Raw genomic sequence first — 19,804 nt, forward strand, 5'->3', positions numbered from 1 at the left:
CTCCCCAGAACTCCTAGCTGTGCATAAAGTCCTAAACACAGGATGTTATCTGTCCTTTTTGTTGGCTTGGTTCCTCCATTCCACATTAAGATCATGTGTTAGCGCTGGATCAAGTACCTTGCATAAGAAAATGGTAAAAGCTTGGAGAGTCCATAAAAACCTTACAGGAGCTTGGGCAGGAGCACAGTGTTAAATGGCAAGCCAAGCAGATGCATCAGAAAATTCCTTTTCTAAAGAAAAGTTGTTTTAATCATTTGATTTTAACTCAGCTGATCTGCAGTAGATGGAACACTGAACAGCTCTAGCCTTACAGGCTGAAAAATCACATACTTGAAAATCAGGGAGACGGGACGCAGCAGGACTGTAACACCCACAGCCACGCTCCCTTTTAGAGGGCAGCTCTGGGTAGAATTGCCACAACCCTTCCCAGACTGCCCGAGTGTCAGCTGGCACTACCAAACCCGCAAAGCTACCAGGATCGCGGTGGTGCTTGATACTACAGAGAGAGAGCAAAGTGAAGCTCTGTTCCACTTACCTGTACACACAACTAAACATACCCACACGCTCAAAGATGTATCCGCTTGGATGGGAGATACATGTAGGATAGTGGATTCTGCAAGGAAGCAGTGCAGTAAGGAACATGCCTTTTGTGAAGGGACTTGGAAGCAGTACAATGAAACTTAGAAAGCTAGAATAGTACAGCTGTGGACAGTTTTTCATTATCAGCTGGCAAAAACAGTTTTTTTGGGTTTTTTTTTCCAGTGTTTTGTGAGAACAACAAAGGTTTGGAGCACAAAAATCAGAAGCAAAACTGAGTTGAACAGAGCCATTCGCTCCACTGGGGACCTTGCAGGAGAACATGAAATGCTTTTTCCAGGGAGACCTTTGCACTTCATTTTAGCTGTGCATCCAAACCTAGGTCAGCGAAGGATCAGCAGAACTGTAAGATTTCAAAATTGCATCCTGACATGGAGACAAGCTGAGAAAATATTTGTTGAGCAATGAAGTGTTTTCTCCTCCTATATCTGCGCTACCTGGCATTGCATGAACCTCAGCTGGGTAAAACAGGCCTCAGAACTGAACCCTGAGCCTTCAAAAATAAAAGACAGGTTCCCCAGTCACAGGGATTTTGCTTAAATACAAATTTGTATTTGGCTTTGGATTTTTGAGCTTTACGGTTCAAATCTGTTCTCTCACTGTAACTCTGAGCAGCTTGGGTTTCATTCCATTGTATTTATTTTTTAAGTTCGATTCTCATGACTTTGAAAGCTTTCTAAAGGTCAGATGGAGAGAAGTACCAGATACTGCCACGGTTGCCTGCAGTGTAACACAGTCGTTTCATACTGCTTTAAAGCTTTTCAAAAATCACCTCAACCCTTTCTCTTCATCTTACAGAATGTGGTTAAGGGTGTGGGTTAGGTTTCAGCGGGACCAGAAAATGAGACAAACCCTTTGCCATTAGACACGGTGCAGACACCGGGTGATGTGATGAAAGAGCTGTACTGCTGCTGGAGCCCTATCATAGCTCGTGTCTCTAGGGTAGCAGCATCCACTCTTGGATACAGCTATTGTGCAATGGGGCAGGTTGTTTAGCCTCGTATTTATTTAATCTTTGTGAAGATAAAGAGGGATGTTCCACTGAGAGCTCTTTTGTTTCACTCTGTATCGGTTCGATAGGAGAGAGAGCGGATCTAAAGCCACAAGCAATGGTTTGTATATCTTGTAAGTCTTCTAAAGCCTTGTCATCATATGCTGTATTATGTTGTCTTTTTTACTGAGTGACCATTGCTCTATTGTACACTATCTGCCTTTTTGTGACTTGATGAACCACATTGTAAAAGGCAAAAATCAATAAAGTTCTCCAGGAACCAAAGCCAGAGGGAAAAACGTTTGCCTGCAGCGCCACCTTGTGGTCCCGGCCTTCAGCACTGACGGTGTCCCGGTCGCTGGGACTGGCAGGTGGAACCGCTCTGCAGGCTTGGGACCACCACCCAGTCCTTAGTAGCCCTGTCACTAGCCACAAAGGCACTGTGAGGAGCCCTTGCAAGAATGCTTGTGCTTTCTTCTGGATGACCTGGGCCCTAATCTAGATCTTTGACGGGACAGAAAGGACAAAGGAAAATTGAGTTTGGTTCACCGACATGCCACTTGGTACACAAGGTACACCTCAGCATTGTAGGCACTGGGGAAAAGTCATGTTCCAGGTAGAGCTGGGGTAACCCCAGGCTGAAATTCTTCTGTTGCATGCTGAGGTGCAGGAGTAAAAAAATACCCCACCCAAATAAACAACGATTATCAAAGGGATCTGAATTTTTACTAGTGGAAGCAAGCAGCTTGTCAGCTGATCAAAACACCCATGTTCATGTGGCAATGTCAGTACAGTTAGCATCAGTCACGAGCGAGTGGTTTAGGTCACTTAAAGAATCACCATCAAAGGTACTAGCAAAACTGAATTTGTGGGAGTGCGACTTCACAAAGTTCGATGGCAAGGTTCGCTCTATTTCTTATCACTTAGATAAATCACACAGAGAAGAATCAAATTAAAATTAACCCAGAATTATTTACACAGAGAATAAAGATGTAAAAGGGTAAGGGAGACCCTCCTGCTGAGTCACGAGGTTCAGAGTGGATCACCTTGTTTTCTAAACTCTTGAGAGAGTTTAGGTGTAGCTAGATCCAACCGTGGTCTCAGACTTGGACAATGGGTTATATCCAAAGGATGTCTAAGGTTTATCCATAGTTTAAGGTTGATCACAAGCTTTTAGCAGCACTTAATCATTGACTAATTTATTATTTACAAACTGGATCAATAGTATTTACTACAGTCACAACAGTAACCTATTCACGGATCTGAGATGGTAACATTCATCCTATACTTGTCATGAGGTACCTAAATCAATTCACACACACATGCACATAGACACAAAGGAATAGATGTGTAGAAATATAGATATAAATGTACAAAGGTATACCTGTTAAAAGTTCCCCTTGAGTTCAGTGAAACGTTCACGTTGAATGCCTTTGCATTTCTCAACAGGCAAGGGTTGAGTCCCGAGGAGTGGGGGTATCAGCCCAGGCTCCGTCATCAGCTTTCAGTGATGGTCCTCCTGACTTTGCTAACTTGGGAGTGCACAAGCTCTGAGAGGCATCCCACTGAGAGGGAGATGCTGTTCACAGCCTGCTGCAGTCCAGGAGAGCTCAAAAGGGCCTCACTTAGGACCGCTGTTCATAGGGTCAGAGATGACTGGCTTTAGTCAGCAATAATCCTCTGTCCTGGCCACAATCCGAGTCTGTAATTACTGGAATTTTCAAAATTCCAGTCATGGTGGCACTGTACCACTCAGGTTCCTATTCAGATAAGGAATGTTCCAAGGCTGTCAGGGGATGTTACAGTTCAGATAAGGAATGTTTCTGGTAGTCAGTGCCATTCCCCACCTCAGCCATGCAAGAGCTGCTGGTACGGTCAAGGGACACTTAACCGCCCAACTCACCACACGGAGGCCAAGTCCCATGGGGAGTCTGAGATCCTTGAGCGTTCCAGGGCAGAGGGTAAGATGCATGAGCAGCATCACATACCGGCCTGTGAATGAATATCTGTGATTTGACCCTAAGGTAATAATTTTGACCTTTGTGAGTAATTAAACTGCTATTATGACATTTTAGGCACAGGTAGCAGTTATTTATGCAATACCCATGCTTGACAAATGAACTGTCAAGCTACAATAGAAATGAAAATTTTAAACCAGAACTTTCGTCTTCTCCAACTGAAAAGCAAAACTTCCAGCCCTTTAGAACATCTTTACAATGAAGCTGCTACATAGAAAAGGGCCCAAGTCCACACGCGGTGCTCTTGACTACTGTTCCACTAGGAGGAATATAAACCTTGCTGTGCCTTTTTCATCTCATCTCCTCCTCTTACAGTACATATATTTTGCTTATGCTCATCTTGTTCTGGTGCTGCCAGATATGGTTACAGCTGATGCATTGATTGCTTATGTTAAATACAGTTGTTTTATCAGTATGTGTCCCTTTGTCAGAATGTTATGTGACATTGAAAGCAGTTGTGCTGTCAATGATACGGAAAAAGAATGAATTTATTACCCTTCAAATCAAAATCATGAAGCACCATATGAAAGCCTAACTTCCTCCAGAGCACAGCTCTCTCTCCATAATCACCATCAGCCATGAGGATCTATGTGGTTTGTCACATGCACATTTCAGCTGTGATAGTGCCCCTAAATTCATGTAGCAGGAAACTGGTTTTTATCTTTGTCAAAATATCTACATACATACTTCACCATTCATAAAAATAATATTAAGAAACAGCACATACACAACCAATTTGGAAGGCAAACAGAGCCCTGTTCAGTCTCCATCATTCTGCTGCTCCACATTAAAAACATCATAATACTTTTGCTTACAAAATTATAACCAAATTATCTGTAATACAATGCTACTGGCAATGGTTGCAATATCAAGCTCTATAGGTCCTGCATATAGTTATGTCTGACTATCAGTAAGTACTCCAACAATTTAATGAGATTGCCCGTAGGCATATTCCACCCCTATTCCACTTGCATTTTAAGTGACACCTTTTTTTGGACTGATGAAACCACAAAAAAATTATTAAATGCAGAATCCTGAAAGTACATAGTTTTAAAGAATCACTCATAATATTTATGCTCCAGCTTAGGAGGAAAGCTCCATTCCTCCCAGTTGTAGCTCTTGGAAATTCTGCTACACGGACTTCACAGACCCAAGGAAAAATGACCAGTGATTGCATTATTATGGGTGATACTGATTTCTGCTGACATTCTTTTAGGTACTCACTCTTACTTTTGCACTCAGCTGCTGAAAACTGTTACATGTTTGTTTCTTTTCTTTTTGTTACACTACAGGGAAATGGAAAGAAATTGCATTTTGAAATCATCTACCTTGAGAGACAGGTCATCTAAAGATCAAAGAAAAGTTCTCTGGTGCAGTGATATACCATGGAGAGAGAGAATGCCAGAGAAAAACACTAGCACAGTTTTCTCAAGTACTTTGTATTTTTGCCAAGCCTATCTTTAAAGCAACTGCCCAACAACAGATTTCCTAAATCTTCTGCATCCTGGTAAGGAATTAGCCGTTTTCCTCAGTAAGAGTAGCACTACTGTGCTGCAGAGCCATCCAACACTGAAAGGCAGTAAGCTGGCCACTCGCTACCGGTTTAATGAATGACAACTCTCTCTTCTTAATCCAGATAATATTCTAAGACTGACCTCTAAACTGAGATGGACACTTAACTGGTATCTTCATATCCATCCACAGGGATACTGCATCAATAAGAGAAGACTTATTATTCAGAAATTACCACAAGCAGTCTTTTGGTGTTGCTAGCTTTTTTATACAGGAATATGGAATGAGCATAAATAACTGGAAATTAAGATCTTCTACTGCAAAATCAATAGCATTATCAAGGGTTGACAACACTGTATTACTTTGATACTAAAACAAAACATCTCATTTTCTAGGGCATACTCAGGTAATCCTGGTGTCCTTCTGCTTGAGGTCTTCAAGATCAGGTGGATGTTCCTCTACGCCAAAGGAAAAACAAAAACAAAACAAAACAAACCCAAAACCTAAACATGAGCCTAACTAAATTTAAGGACATCTTTACATTTTTGCCAAATCAATACTCTCCCCAAAATATTTCCTTATTGTCCAATGACCTTGCTAACACTTCTTGATTTCATTGTCACCTTTAATAATCTATAGTTTGGCATGTTCATGTGATGTAAATAACATTTCACTCTCAGATTACATTTATTTCAGTAGTCAATTGCTATTCAGCACTGAAGTCGAATGCCAAGATGTGGAGCTATGCGAACGTGGCAGCTGTAAAACACCCTTATCCATACAGGACAGATTTCTCAGTGCCTTGTAAATGGATCTGTCTCTCCTGAAAGCCCCAAAACCTTACTCTGCTTTTCCACTCTCCCATACAACACAATTTGCACATGGGATAAGGAACTCTGAAATGGCAGAGGACTTAAACCTAGGACTGTAATACCGCCCATGGCTTGCTCTGCTGTTGTTCATCTTCCCAGCACAGCAATCAAATTCATGCAGACTCATTACTTGTCCCATAACAGAAATTGAAAGTGATCCGTGATAAACATTGCCTTTTGACAAAGTCTACTGGACTGGGGAGCAACAGGCATTTAGTAATGCATATGTTTAGTATTCTATACAGAATGGATAGAAGATAACAATCCTAAACTGAAAGAACACAAGAATATTTCATTTACCTGTTTTTGTTGTTCTTATGGTCCTTAGAGTCTTTCTTCAGGCAATCCAGTAAAGGGTCATAAAGCTCTTCACTATGTGCTCTTTTCTTCCGCACTATTTGCTGTATTTCTTTATTTGCCCTTCTTAAAGGATTGACACATTGGCTGCAACATATTAAAACAACAGCTGAAAGTGGTTGACTTTCAAAAGAAGGAATTTAGAGATCACCTAGACTGTAGCTGTGAAATCCTAGCTCCAGTGAAAAAAAAAACCCTCAAAGCTAGAGTTGATTTTGAGGGCCATCACAAGATTTCACCACTAGGACATAGATTACAGCTAGGAAAAGCATTTCAATAAGTTTTCCCCATCTCTTACGTTTTCCTCATGAATTTCAGCTCACCTTCTGATTCATATATTGCAACCATGACCAGAAATTTCCACAGTAATTAGTCAAACAAATTCAAGGGCCCAAAAGCTGTACTAGGAATTCAGTAGAAGGAAATGACAGCTTCTCTAATTCTTACTCTATTTTTAAAATCTACACAGTATTATTCAAATATAGCACTAGTTAAGTGCATCTGCATTTTCCTAACCTGTAGTGTCTTAACCTGTCCATCATTGCATGTGGTTGTCAATGAAGACTAACAAAACTAACAATGAAGACTAACAAAGACTGACAAAATACAAGAGAAACTGTCCATTTCCTGGGAAGAGGCACATGCAGATCCTGCTTCCTGCAGGAAAAATACCATTGGAAGGAGGCGAATACACAGCTCATTGACAGGGATGCAGAAGTAACAAAGCCTAACTGGCTCAGGGAATTACTAATGCTGATCAAGTGTGGCAAGGGGCAGAGTACTCAGCTCCCTCTCTCAATTTTACAGGAATTCCATGCTCCTACATGTTCTTAGTCTGGCCACATTATGGAATTACCTCTGCTGTCCTAATCCTGGGTAGCTCCTGAGAAACAGCCACCCCTAGCTACACAGCACAAGTGCCTGCAAAAGCTTTCCAGGGCTAGTTGCCCAGGTTCTGTTGGTCTCTCAGTCGTTGGTTTTTGTTTTTGTTTTTTTAATGTAAATAGACTTCTATGGGAAACCTTGGAATTTGCTCTAGAAGGGGCACATTGGTTCCATAAATCATCCCAAATTTTGTCAACAAAAACCCTCTTATTTTTTGATAACTCTAGAGAAAATTTTTACTGTTGTGCACATCCAGTACAGTTTTGGCATTGTACATAGGACGCTCTCGATATTGACCATACAGTGCTGAAAACAAAAGAATTTCCATCCAGGGAGAAGGTTTCAGGCTCATTAAAGGAATGCTTATCAAAGCCATATCCTCTATCAACTGTCTCTATAACTGGGAAAACTCAAAGTTACAATGTTATAGGATTGCTCCTTTCCTAGAACTCAAATATATGATGTTGGAAATTAAAACCATTTAGCATCTGGTTAATCACTGCATTAAAAAACAAAGCAAAAAACAAGTCATAGCAGAACAGCAATATTCTAATTTCACTCGCTATGAAAAAACACAGAAATGATCATTTAAACATTAATGTGAATTCTCTCAAAACGAACACATATTAATTCATTTTCCAGAAAATTTATGATAATTTCATGTTAATTCTTTGCCTCCTGTTTCCAGAGTCACTGATGACTCAGTGCAGCTATCTGTATGCTGAACATCAGCTGTCGAGCAATGTAAGATGTAACGTGGAGATTTTCACAGCAGGTCTTGTCTAAATGTGGAACACCACAGCAAATAGCCATCTGCTAGGCAGCCGCATTAGTATAGTCTATGTGTGTGAGTACGTCCATGTATATGATCCCACATAGACTGCTAACGTCTTAGTAAAGCAAAAGTTTAACACTTAACACTTTGGGGGTGGGGTGGGGTGGGAATCTTCACGAAAAAGACAATTCTGTCTTATTAACCAAGCTGTAGCATTAGCTATTCAATTTGAACTACCACCCTAGAGAAATAAAGCACAGTTATGTTAACACATTCCATCTTAGTTTAATGATTTTGATGTTGTGGAGCTTACATTTTCCCATTATCATAAGAACATACATGCTGAAACTCTTCACAACATCAAAACCTAAACTGCTTGCATAGCACTCACAGGCTGTGATGTGCCCTATACATTAAGAAAACACACTGCACATTAGAAACCTTAGAGATAATTAATTTACTTTTCTCCCAAGCACACTCCCAGCTTACTTCTCTTACTCTATTCAGGCCTGCTACTTCGTTCTTTCCTTCTGTGTTTTAAGTGCATAACTCTAGGTCTATCCCACACAGACACATTTCTACTTGTTTTTTCTTTACAAACTGATTTTTCTCTCTGATTTCTTCCTTATTACCTTTCAGATAATTCATTCCTGCTTGCACATGCCATTTCCTGTGCAGCAGTCAATTGTTTACCACAGGCAATGTCAGTCTTTTAGAAGTGCCTTCGAAGGCAGTGGTAAAAGAACCATTTTTGTCACCCTTCTCCATGTGAATTTTGAGAGCTAAGGCAAGTAGCAGGAAGTTTTCTCACTCGTTTCTTTTTAAACTTATATTACAAAGTGAAATTAATTTCTTCTCAAAACTTTTCATTTTTACTGATGTGCTGGGTTTTCATTGCACTCAGGACACTGTGTCCTAAAAACCTATTCTGGGTTAAACAGGACAGGCTGAGCACAGTGTTGCAGGCTGCCCCATAGCTTGATTTGCTTTTAAGTCTCATTTGTCAGCTTTTTTGCCAACAACTGGCAGTTGCTGGTCTTGCCTTCCTGCCAAAGAGAACAACAGGAACCAAATTCCTTTAATATATAGGATGCACTAGCCTTCGGTATGGAGCAGGGGCAGAAAGTGGGGGAAGATAACTGGAGAATCAAGGGAGCAAAACCCTAGTCTTCCCTACTCAGCATATTGGCCCAGGAGAGGGTCCCCATCCTGCACGGCTCATGGCAAGTTCAGGCACCGCTGCTCCAGCCCCATTCAGGGCTTTATGTGCAGGCAGTGGGCCTTTGTGTTTTACATGTAACTTCCCCAGCAAGGGAAGTAAGATCAAGTCCAAGCCCTTTATAACTAGGTCTTTAGAAAGAGTACGAGGGCATTAGCAACCTTTTTTTCCTTAAGCCAAATTGACTCTCTGTTATATGTAGCGTCAAACTAGAAGGCCTCATTTTTTATGTTTGCACATTAGTTCCTCGCTTTTTTCCCTTCAGTCTTTTCTCCTCTCACTGACTTAAAACATGTCAGTCGCCCCTATTTTCTACGTTTAGAAGCAGTACCTCATAAAATTGGTCTGATCATGCCCTAATGCTTACCTTCTCTGAAAAAAGGTATTGCAACAAAATGGTAGACACCCCAATATAAAAAATCCTCCTGCCACAAGCACAAGCAGTCGAAATGTCAGTTGCACATCTGTAGAGTCAACAGAAGTTTGCATTAGTTATGAATCATTCTGAGATATATATTGAGGTATAGATGACAGAGATTAGCCTCTAAGACATGTATCTCAGCCAGCAACACAATGGAAAAAAAGTAGGTGTTAGAAATAAGCTCAGACGAGAAAGACCTCATCTCAGACTTGACCTGAGTTCAAATAGCCCAAGTGTTTGGTTAATTTCAGAGGCAACTGGGGTCTGTGTGAACCCAGAGCATGGGGGGTGGCGGGGGGTAGGGATAAAAATCAAAGTCCTTTAGGAGCTTCTTAAAGAATGGAAACAAAATCATGCAAATGAATGCTATTTACCCATTTCAGTTCTTAACTTTTGCAGCATTTTCTTAAAGCTTCATTTTATTCCTAGTGAAATTCAAGACAAAACTCCCAGATAAGAACCATTCAAGTATGCAGCCTCTGATCATCTTACAGAACCCCAAGTGCCATGAGTCTAATATCTGCTAAGTGCTTCTATTTTATCAACAGATTGCTTTGAGGCAAACAGCATGTGCTCCCAGGGCAGTAAGTGTTTGTATTTTCTTCGGACATATGTTGTACATCCAGGAGCATTCAAGTAGCTAATTAATCTATGAACAAATAATTCTGTAAAATAGTCAGCCCTTGATATTCAAACAGTAAAAGCTTAACTGAAATGAAGAATCAAGCAGTCACAGCTGAATAAGCGTATATAATTTTAACATTTGCTTGAGTATGTGTCTTAAAAATGAGCAGAAAAGCTGTAATTTTCATGATACAGCTTTTCTTCTTGCTATAATGAAGTGTCTTCTACACATAATATAAAGGCCTAGGTGGGAAACGAATATTATTAAAATATTTTGTTTCTGCAGTATGCCCCTAACTAACAGATTCTTATGGCCTCATGATGAATGGTATTTCTTTCTATCAAGTTACCTAGCTAGCAGCAATTACAGCTGTCCTAGCACTGCAATGTGGCACTGCTCAACTACAAGAAAAATTTCAAAGTTCAGTCCTGACCTCTGCCTGCTTCTGAACAAGCACAAACAAGCAGAAAGTGAACTCATGTTAGCTTACAAGTATTCCCCTAGGGTTTCATATCTGTATTAAGTCAGCTCTTCCTGAAAACTGGGTATTGTGTCTGTAATCAATGGACGTATGCTGAATTATATCAGGAAGACCTAAACCATTAAGCTCTGGATTATGGTTTCTTCTACTAACATTCATGTTTGTTAAGACTGCCTGTGTCTAAGAACATTGGTGAAAAGAAGGACACAATATAACAGGCATCGCTGTATTAGAAAAAAACAGGGTAATATTTGGCTCTTTTCCTGTGATCCTGTGATGGATCTCCAAATATTGCTGGAGTATCTTGGCACTGTTCTTGAAAGAAAACCATGAGATATATGTCTAGTGTCTGAACATGAGACAAAGGACACAAATTAAGACACAAAATTCCACCTGAGCATAATTTTTTTTTTTTTTTTTTTTTACTGTGAGGGTTCAAGCAGTAAACGCTGGAACAGGTTGCCCAGAGAGGTTGCCCAGAGAGGCTGTGGAGTCCCTGTCCTCAGACATATTCAAAACTTGACTGGACACAGCCCTGGAAAACCTATTGTAGCTGACCCTTCTTAACCAGGGAGGATCTGACTATATGTTCTTGAGAGGTCCTTTCCACATCCAATAATTCTGTGTCTAAAAAAAAATCCTCTAACATTTTTGCATTTTTCAGTTTGTTGAAGCAACCTCGCCATGAAAAACAATAACAAAGCTGTACAAATGGAAAAAAAGTTATGACAAAAATTAAGATTCGATACAACTGTTTCAGTAAAGCAGATTACCACAGTTATGTGCAATGGTAGGATGTACAAAAATAGTTTGCTGCATTCTTTCATATGAGAGAGAGAAGAAAATCATGTACACCAAGTTTATGCTTAAAGAAAAACGGTAAAATATTTTAAGGCCAGAATTTGAGAACACAGAACCACAGAATATTTGGTTGTAAGAGACTTCTGCAGATCATGTAGATCAACCTTCTTCCTGAAGCAAGGCTACCACCAACATGAGGTCAAGTTAAATTGTCTCTTTATCTGGCCAAGTCTGGAAAAGCTCCAAGGATGATGACTCCATCACCTGTCTGATGACTTGTTCTAGAGTTGCACTGCTTTCCTAAAGAATTTTTTTCTCCTAATGTTCAAGCTAAATTTCCCAAGCATTAGTGGCAATTCTCACTTGTTATATCATCTGATCCTACTACCAAGGAGAATTTGTGGCTCCCTCATCTTAGTAATGGCTCTTCTAAACAACCTTCAGTAGCTATGAAATAACCAGTTAGCCTCATTTTCACCAGATTAAATAATTCCACCTTTTCTTCACAGCACTTTCACAGTCACTGTTACTTTGGATTGAATCCCCCTTTCCACAAATAAAGCCTTCCCTCCATTCTTTGTGCTAACATATGTGAGCATGTTTATTTGTATCACTTGTTCTTAGTTTGTGCTGGGGTTGACAAGATATCCAAACAATTCTGTATCAAAGAACTGTTTTCTCTATTAATATATATGCAGAAATAAATGCAAGCTTACACTTACCTTGAAGAGAGTGGTGACATGAAAAACTAAAGGAAGTAACAGAAATGAAAATTTTATTGTCTGACCAGAAGCAGCATTTGGCTACAAGGCAGCAATCTACAGAAGTATACTTACTGTCTTTAAATGGCATGTAACATGTCAGTTCGTGGCTGGTTTTGGAAGGACAACATTTATTTTTCAAGCATTCAGTTCTGTTAAGACCCTCTCCTACATGACAAGGAATTAAGGTTTGTCCATCTTTGCGACGACATGCTTTAAAAAAAGAAATAATATGTAAGATCTCTGTTCTAGAGCTTTAAAAAAAGAAACAATATGTAAGATCTCTGTTCTAGAAGCAACGTCCAAGTAGAGGGATATTTGGTGTCCCTAGCATGCTTTGATAGAGAAAACAGTGTCACTGACTTTCATGTTTGTTTTTTCCCCAAAACTAATTAATCTATATATTAAAATTAACAGAAAAGCTAAAATCACATAATACAAAATCTTAAGTAATTTGCTTTGTTTCAGCAAGAGACATTTACAAAACCAAATCTAAACATCACTGAAACACTTTTTTATACTTAGGTTTGTAAACCAAGTGGGAAAGACAAACTAAATCTTCTGACTAGACTGTTTCTAATTAAAAAAAAGAAAACAGAAATTTAAGACTTCTTTTTTTTTTTTTTTTTTTTTTTTTACAGGCCCAGCATGGAATACATCGCCACTAACTTTCTGTATGGCACTAATTGCATGTTTCTAGAAGCAGCTGAAAATCAGCTGATAGGAACAAACCTGCAAGATATCCAATCCAGTTATTGAACAAAATATTCAAGCAATTTATTCTTTTTTATTTATTTAATATCAGATTCACATTAATCCGATAATCATGAGATCCTCTGTGAGAAGGGCTTAAATGTGTAAGATACTTACAAATAGTAGATGTCTCAGTATATTTAATTCCTGTAAAACTGGGTATCACATCCCTTATGTGACACTTCCACAGCAGCTGCAAAGCATCATTTGGTTCCAAAAACTCTCCCAAGACTGGCTGCATTGTCAGTCTCATGTTTATCATAGACATTAGTGGTAGCCAAATTCAGTTTATTAAATGTGGGATCAGGCACTTCATGACGCCTCTGTGCTTCCCTAGGGCTCAGTGGTACTAATAGCAGTGGTGGTCCGCTAAGGTAATGCAGAAACATAGTAAGTGAAAAGTGGTATTTCTGCTTCTCCTTTGATTTTGTCGGTGATCCAGTTATGGAGTCAGGTTTGGATTTTTTGTACATGCCAAGACCTTTTTCTCTATTCATAGATATTATCTTTCTTACTGATATTAGCAAATTAGCATTGTGATTTCCTTCTCAATAATATTATGAAATAATATAGTTCTTCTCATTTAACTTGAGCAGTCCAAAAGGTGAGTGGTTCAGCCTAAGCTAACGGCCCTGGAGCCTTTCCTAACCAGCAGAAGTGAGAGAAACACTACTGCAGGAAAAAATCCTTCTCTCACCTAGAATGTGCCAAATAGCTCTTTTCTTCCTATGCATACAACAAAGCTGGGCAAGGCGGATCCAACACCAAGCTGTCCAGCATTTCTAGCACAATCACATCACTGATGATGAAGGGTTTTGCAGGAGGGTAGCAATGCAGTGGAAGCAAATTTATGATTGTTCCAAAGGGGCACTTAACAATATCATTTGGAAGAGATCTGGTGTGTTTTGCAGTATCGGACTGAGGGTTTTAAATACATTGAATGCTGACAGGTAGGTGTGGGAGGGAGGATTGGAAGTGAGGCAGAAGAAGGAGAAAGATTAGAGAAAAACAATGCTGCAGTGATGAAGTGACACTTACTTGTTGGCCTGAAGAAGCTTAAGAGAGGCTCATACGCGTCTTTCAGTTTCATGCCAGGTTTGCTGGGTGCCACTTCACTTTTTTCTAAAACTTGCTGAGTTGGTTGTGCAAAACCTGAAAACTCATCATGATTAGCTCATTACCATCAAAATATCTGTAATTAATTAAATGCAATGACATTTTCATACTGATTATCTTTCATTATGAAGGCATTTATAGTCATTGTGAATTATGACTCCTGATGGCTAGCAAGGTTAAGCATATATATCTTTCTGTTGTATTCACTTAATATTACTTCAAATTGCTTCATGAACCACAATGAGAAAAGAACTATAACTGTGAAATTTAAATTAAAGAATCCATTCAGGTGAAAATTGTCAAGACAAAAAGCCCTACTGTTCACCTATAAGGTGCAGGTTCCCTGAAAACTCTGAGTTGTATCTACAGATATATTTCTCACATGTCTGCAAGCAGAACCTTCAGTCTTTGTTTTAGATATAGTTCAGACCCCAAATGAAACACAGAAATGTGGTGAAAGGCAGCTTTACCAGATACAACAAAACATGCATATATCCCAACATCCCAACATGACAGCGACCTACAGCAGATGTGTAGGAAAGAACAAAACTTCCCTGAATATAGAGGTACTGGAGTATTTTCCCAAACACCAGTGATTTGTGGCTCTGGGACTTCTTGATCACCTTTCAGTTACACTACTCCAGAAGATGTGGCATCAGAAAACCTTGCTGCCTCACCTACATCTCTTTTTCATTAAACCAAAAGTGCAAATCACAGTGGGACTGCACTGGCAATCAACCACTCCACAATGAGGAAAAAAAGATAAAGAAACCCAGTATTCCTATTTGCTTGCCTTTTTTCTCTCCATATGAGAAACTTACACCATCACAACTTCAACAGCTTTCAGTGATGGGAGTTTATTTAAAGCTATTTCATGGGTTTATAGTTTCTTGGGAACAGAAGCGAGATCATGGCCTAAACAAAAACCTAAGGTACTGAGGAACTTCAGTCTTTTAGATGATTCTTCAGCTAGCAGCATCAGAAGTGTAGTTCTGTGTTTGTCCTGGGGCACAACCTGCCTTCAGGAAAAGCAGCATCAGAGTAGGGAGAATTGGATGCATGGCAAAATAAAGAATCTGAAACTAATGTGAAACAGAAATGTGACTTGCAAAGTTCATACTAAAGTTTGATGAAATGTCATTATCTGACTACCAGTTTGGTGACAATTATCTGAAAATATGACCATGGTTGTCCTGTACATCGCTGTCTCATACGAGAGTTTATCGAGACAGAAGCCACATACATACATTTAATGGGCACTGCTGCTCAACGTAAGCTGCATCATGTACTTTTGAAACACATTTATGTTAGGGCTCACACACATACACACCCTGGGAAAATGTTTTTCCTTGCTTTTTATTTTTTTTTTAGACAGAATGACTTCCTCATCTAAATATTCTAGAAGCAGCTGGGAGAAGTCTCACAATTGCTAGCCCATGTTCTCGTTGGGGACTTCACCCTACCGGGTGCCTGCTGGACACACCGCACAGGGGGGGGAAGCAGCCCAGGAGGTTCCTGCAGTGTGTGGCACTGACCTTCCTGGCACAGCGGGGCAGGGAGCCGGCCGGGGGGATGCCCCGCGGCGCCGGCTGCTTACAGACTGGGAAGGGCTGGAGGGGGATGTGGTGGTCAGAGGCCGCCTTGGGCACAGCGGTCACAAAGTGATCGTTCTCCATTCCTGGGGCAGTAAGGAGGGGGTCAGCAGGACGGCTGCCTCGGGCTTCCAGAGGGCGGACTTTGGCCTGGTTAGGAGCCTGGTCGACAGAGTCCCTTGGGAGGCAGCCCTCAAGGGCCAAGGGCTCCAGGGAGGCTGGACGTTCCTCAAGAAGGAAATCTGAAAGGAGCAGGGGCAGGTTATCCCTGTGTGCCGAAAGACGGGCCGGCGGGGAGAAGACCGGCCTGGCTGAGCAGAGCTTTGGCTGGAACTCAGGGGGAAAAGGAGAGTTTGCCACCTTTGGAAGAAGGGGCAGCAGCTCTGGAGGACTACAGGGATGTAGTGAGATTATGCAGAGAGAAAACGAGAAGGGACAAAGCCCAACTAGAACTGAATGTGGCTACTGCTCCAAGACAGTAATAAACATCTCTATAAACACATTGGCAGTGAAAGGAGGGCTAAGGAGAATCTCCATCCTTTATTGGATGTGGAGGGAAACGTAGTGACAACGGCTGAGGAAAAGCCTGGGGCACTTCATGCTTTCTTTGCCTCAGGCTTCAACAGCAAGATCCGTTGTTCCCCAGGTGCGCAGCCCCCTGGGCTGGAAGAAGGGGATGGGGAGCAGAATGGAGCCCCCATAATCCAAGGGGAAATGGTCAGCAACCTGCTAAACCAAGTCTACAGGGCAGATGGGATCCACCGCGGGGTACAGGTGGAGCTGGTGGAAGTGCTCACCGAGCCACTCTCCATCAACCAGCAGCCCTGGCCAACGGGGAAGGTCCCAGCTGACTGGAAGTCAGCAAATGTGGCACCCACCTACCAGAAGGGCGGGGAGGAGGATCCGGGGAACTACAGGCCTGTCAGCGTGACCTCGGTGCTGGGGAAGGTTCTGGAGCAGATCATCCTGAGTGCCGTCACACGGCACGTGCAGGACAATGGGGGCTCAGGCCCAGCCAGCGTGGGGTTATGGAAGGCAGGTCCTGCCTGACGAACCACATCTCCTTGTGTGACAAGGTGACCTGCCTAGTGGCTGAGGGAAAGGCTGTGGCTGGTGTCTGCCTGGGCCTTAGCGAAGCCTTTGGCACCGTCTCCCGCAGCATCTCCTGGAGACACCGGCTGCCCGTGGCCGGGGCGGGTGTGCTCTGCGCTGGGCTAAGAGCTGGCTGGGCGGCCGGGCAGAGCGTGGTGGGGGATGGGGTGACATCCCGCTGGCGGGGGCACACGGGGTGTCCCCAGGGCTCAGCGCTGGGGCCGGCCCTGTTTGATATCTTTATCAACGACCTGGATGAGGGCACCGAGCGCACCCCCAGCCGGTCTGCGGAGGACACCAGGCTGGGGCAGTGCTGCCCTGCGGGGGGGCAGGAGGCCCTGCCGGGGGTCTGGGCAGGCCGGGCGAGGGGCCCAGGCCGGCTGTGTGAGGTTCAACCCGGCTCCGTGCCGGGCCCTGCCCGTGGGGCACAGCAGCCCCAGGCAGCGCTGCAGGCTGGGGCAGGGGGCTGGGAAGGTGCCCGGCGGGAAAGGGGCTGGGGGGGCTGGCTGGGCCGGCTGGGCAGGAGCCAGCCCTGTGCCCAGGTGGCCACGGGGGCCAGCAGCAGCCTGGCTGGTGTCAGGAGCAGTGTGGCCAGCAGGGCCAGGGCAGTGCCCGTCCCCCTGTGCTGGGCCCTGGTGCGGCCGCCCCTCGAATCCTGTGTTCAGCTTTGGGCCCCTCACTGCCAGGGGGACGTGGAGGGGCTGGAGCGTGTCCAGAGCCGGGCAGGGGCTGGGGCAGGGGCACGAGGCTGATGGGGGGCGGCTGAGGGGACTGGGGGGGCTGGTCTGGAGAGGAGGAGGCTCAGGGGGACCCTGACCGCTCTCTGCAGCTCCCTGGCAGGAGTCTGTAGTGAGGTCGGGACACGTCTCAAAATTTCATCACTGAAGGTATTTAAAAGATGTGTACACATGGCACTTAGGGACATGGTTTAGTGGTGGACTTGGCCGTGCTGAATTTACAGCTGGATTTAATCTTAAAGGTCTTTTCCAGACTAAATGATTCTATGACTCTTCATTGCAGAAACATTTTACAGTGACACTTGCAGCAACTGACAGCCTTTCACCAAGATCTGAAAAGGTGGTCTCTGAAGTTTGCTTTTGATCCTTTATGCATTGAGAAACCAAGCTTAATGTGTGGGCTGATTCTTTACATACATCAAATCACCAAATCTGACTTGCACTCACAGTAGAAGTTACCAGCCAAAAATCTTTGCTAACTATTTTGAGCCACCTGCTGTATTAAGCAAATACAAGTCTCAGCAGACTGTGAGAGTGCCTTTAACTGTATGCCAGAAGAAAAAATTTTCAAACTGGGGTAAAAAAATAGAACAATCTATTATCAAAGGTAATATAAAAGCAAGATATGCTGCAAGGGATGAAATAAGCAGCATGTTTCTCATATAGATGCACCAAGAGGAAATGGGAACTACAGTTAGCAAAATATAGGGGGTTCCCCCCACTATATTTGTCAGGATTGATCAATCCCATCTGGAGTAATTAAATGCATTGAGTATTTTTCAATCATTACCAAGAGAAATTGTAAACTTAATTTCTTGTTAGTAAAAGTACTTGCTCCTTCTATGAAAATGTTTTTATCCTTGCAATACTTACTTGAATTGATGCTATAAAGCAGTATCAGTACCACATAGTTCCCTGCTAGACAGGTGCCCATTAGCAGCATTACTGCAATAAAACCAACAGTAGTGATAGGTATGTGGTTATGCGTTAAAAAAAAAAAAATGATCTTAACTTCGTATTTATGGATTAGAACAAATGTGACAGCAGGTTGGTGCATTGAGCAGGACTGCCTTTTTCTTTTTCTTTGCAATAAAGAGGAGGCCAAACCCAGTAAAAAAATTTGCAGTAAATGATTTTGAAGAGGCATCTTGTTAACAGACTAGCCGAACAATGCCCTCTCTGAAGTGTGCCAGAGCTGGACATCCAACATCTTAAAAAGTTCACTTTTACCTAAAATTTTAATCCAGGTTTAATGAAGATTAGGACCAAAGAACTAAATTGTTGGAGACTTATTACTGAATTCTAGTTTAGCTTGTTGAATTCTTCAGGCTTTTCAAAATTGAAGTATATGAGATGCTTTGGATGAAAACATTTGAATCACCTTTAAAAATAGTATTATGGATAAAAACACTTCTAGAAATCCCTAAATCAGCCATAGTAGTTCCACAGCAGGCAAACTTACTTTTTTTTTTTACCTCCAACTCACCCCTGAAGACTGCTTTGCCAGATGCTGTATGTCTCTTCGCCTGCTGCTCTTGTTATTGCCCTTAAAAGGTCTTTTTCAAGTATTACCACATATATAACAGCTTAAACCTAAAGATTATTTTGTTAGTATTGGTAAGGGAGGAGAAACCTGTTTTTCTGAAGTGCTATACAGGCCTTTGAAGGATCTCCTCTCTGCACTCCTGCTGCTAAATGAGAGCTGTCCTTGCCATTAGAATGTACCTGTTCTGTGAAGTAATACACAAACACACTCTGCCCTACAGAGAAACATTGCTATGGTAGTTAAATGTGAAATTATTTCTTAAAGAGGACAGGAATCATGTTTTCCAAGATAACTACTGAAAAATCTAATGCCACCCAGGGTAAACTAGGAAGAGAAAAACACTTCCTGGGAAAACAAGGGAAACCGAGACAATTCCAGTTTTCCCCATTACATACTTTTGCAGGCTTCTCCGCTACTGTTGGAACAGGAAGACCACCAGCGGTCTGGAGTACAGCAGTGACAGACTCGTTACACACAACATGTGTCACAATGGGCTCCCTGTTACTATGATACAGCTCGGAATGAACAGTACAGATCTGATCAACGCATGAGCAGAGGGGTCGCAAAAAAACTACACACAATTTGAAAAAATATCAGCCTCCCAAGAGCCTTTTAAGTCTTCTAATTCATCAAGTTAAAACCAAATGTACGTT

The 19,804-nt window shown here is 42.1% G+C and overlaps 1 protein-coding gene across 1 annotated transcript; it reads right to left on the reverse strand.

Annotated features, from left to right (window-relative positions):
* Window positions 1-5,281: 5,281 nt before the first annotated feature.
* FMR1NB (FMR1 neighbor) lies at window positions 5,282-18,549 on the reverse strand. Its single transcript, XM_037408393.1, has 6 exons — window positions 18,479-18,549; window positions 14,107-14,220; window positions 12,391-12,528; window positions 9,594-9,690; window positions 6,291-6,434; window positions 5,282-5,315 (listed from the first exon to the last, which is right to left on the reverse strand). The coding sequence occupies exons 1-6, from the start codon at window positions 18,546-18,548 to the stop codon at window positions 5,282-5,284; spliced, it is 597 nt and encodes a 198-aa protein (XP_037264290.1). The 5' UTR covers window position 18,549.
* Between the last annotated feature and the right edge of the window lie 1,255 nt (window positions 18,550-19,804).

Source organism: Falco rusticolus, chromosome 14, assembly GCF_015220075.1.
Source record: "Falco rusticolus isolate bFalRus1 chromosome 14, bFalRus1.pri, whole genome shotgun sequence".
NCBI lineage: Eukaryota > Metazoa > Chordata > Aves > Falconiformes > Falconidae > Falco > Falco rusticolus.

What these genes read in the sequence shown, in the direction of transcription:
- FMR1NB (XM_037408393.1), bottom strand. Translation starts at nt 18,548, where the DNA reads ATGCTGCTAATGGGCACCTGTCTAGCAGGGAACTATGTGGTACTGATA. An exon ending in AAGCTTCTTCAGGCCAACAA is followed by an intron (nt 12,529 to 14,106) that starts GTAAGTGTCACT and finishes CTTTTTTTAAAG; the next exon opens with CATGTCGTCGCAAAGATGGA. An exon ending in CATAAGAACAACAAAAACAG is followed by an intron (nt 5,316 to 6,290) that starts GTAAATGAAATA and finishes TTATTGATGCAG; the next exon opens with TATCCCTGTGGATGGATATG.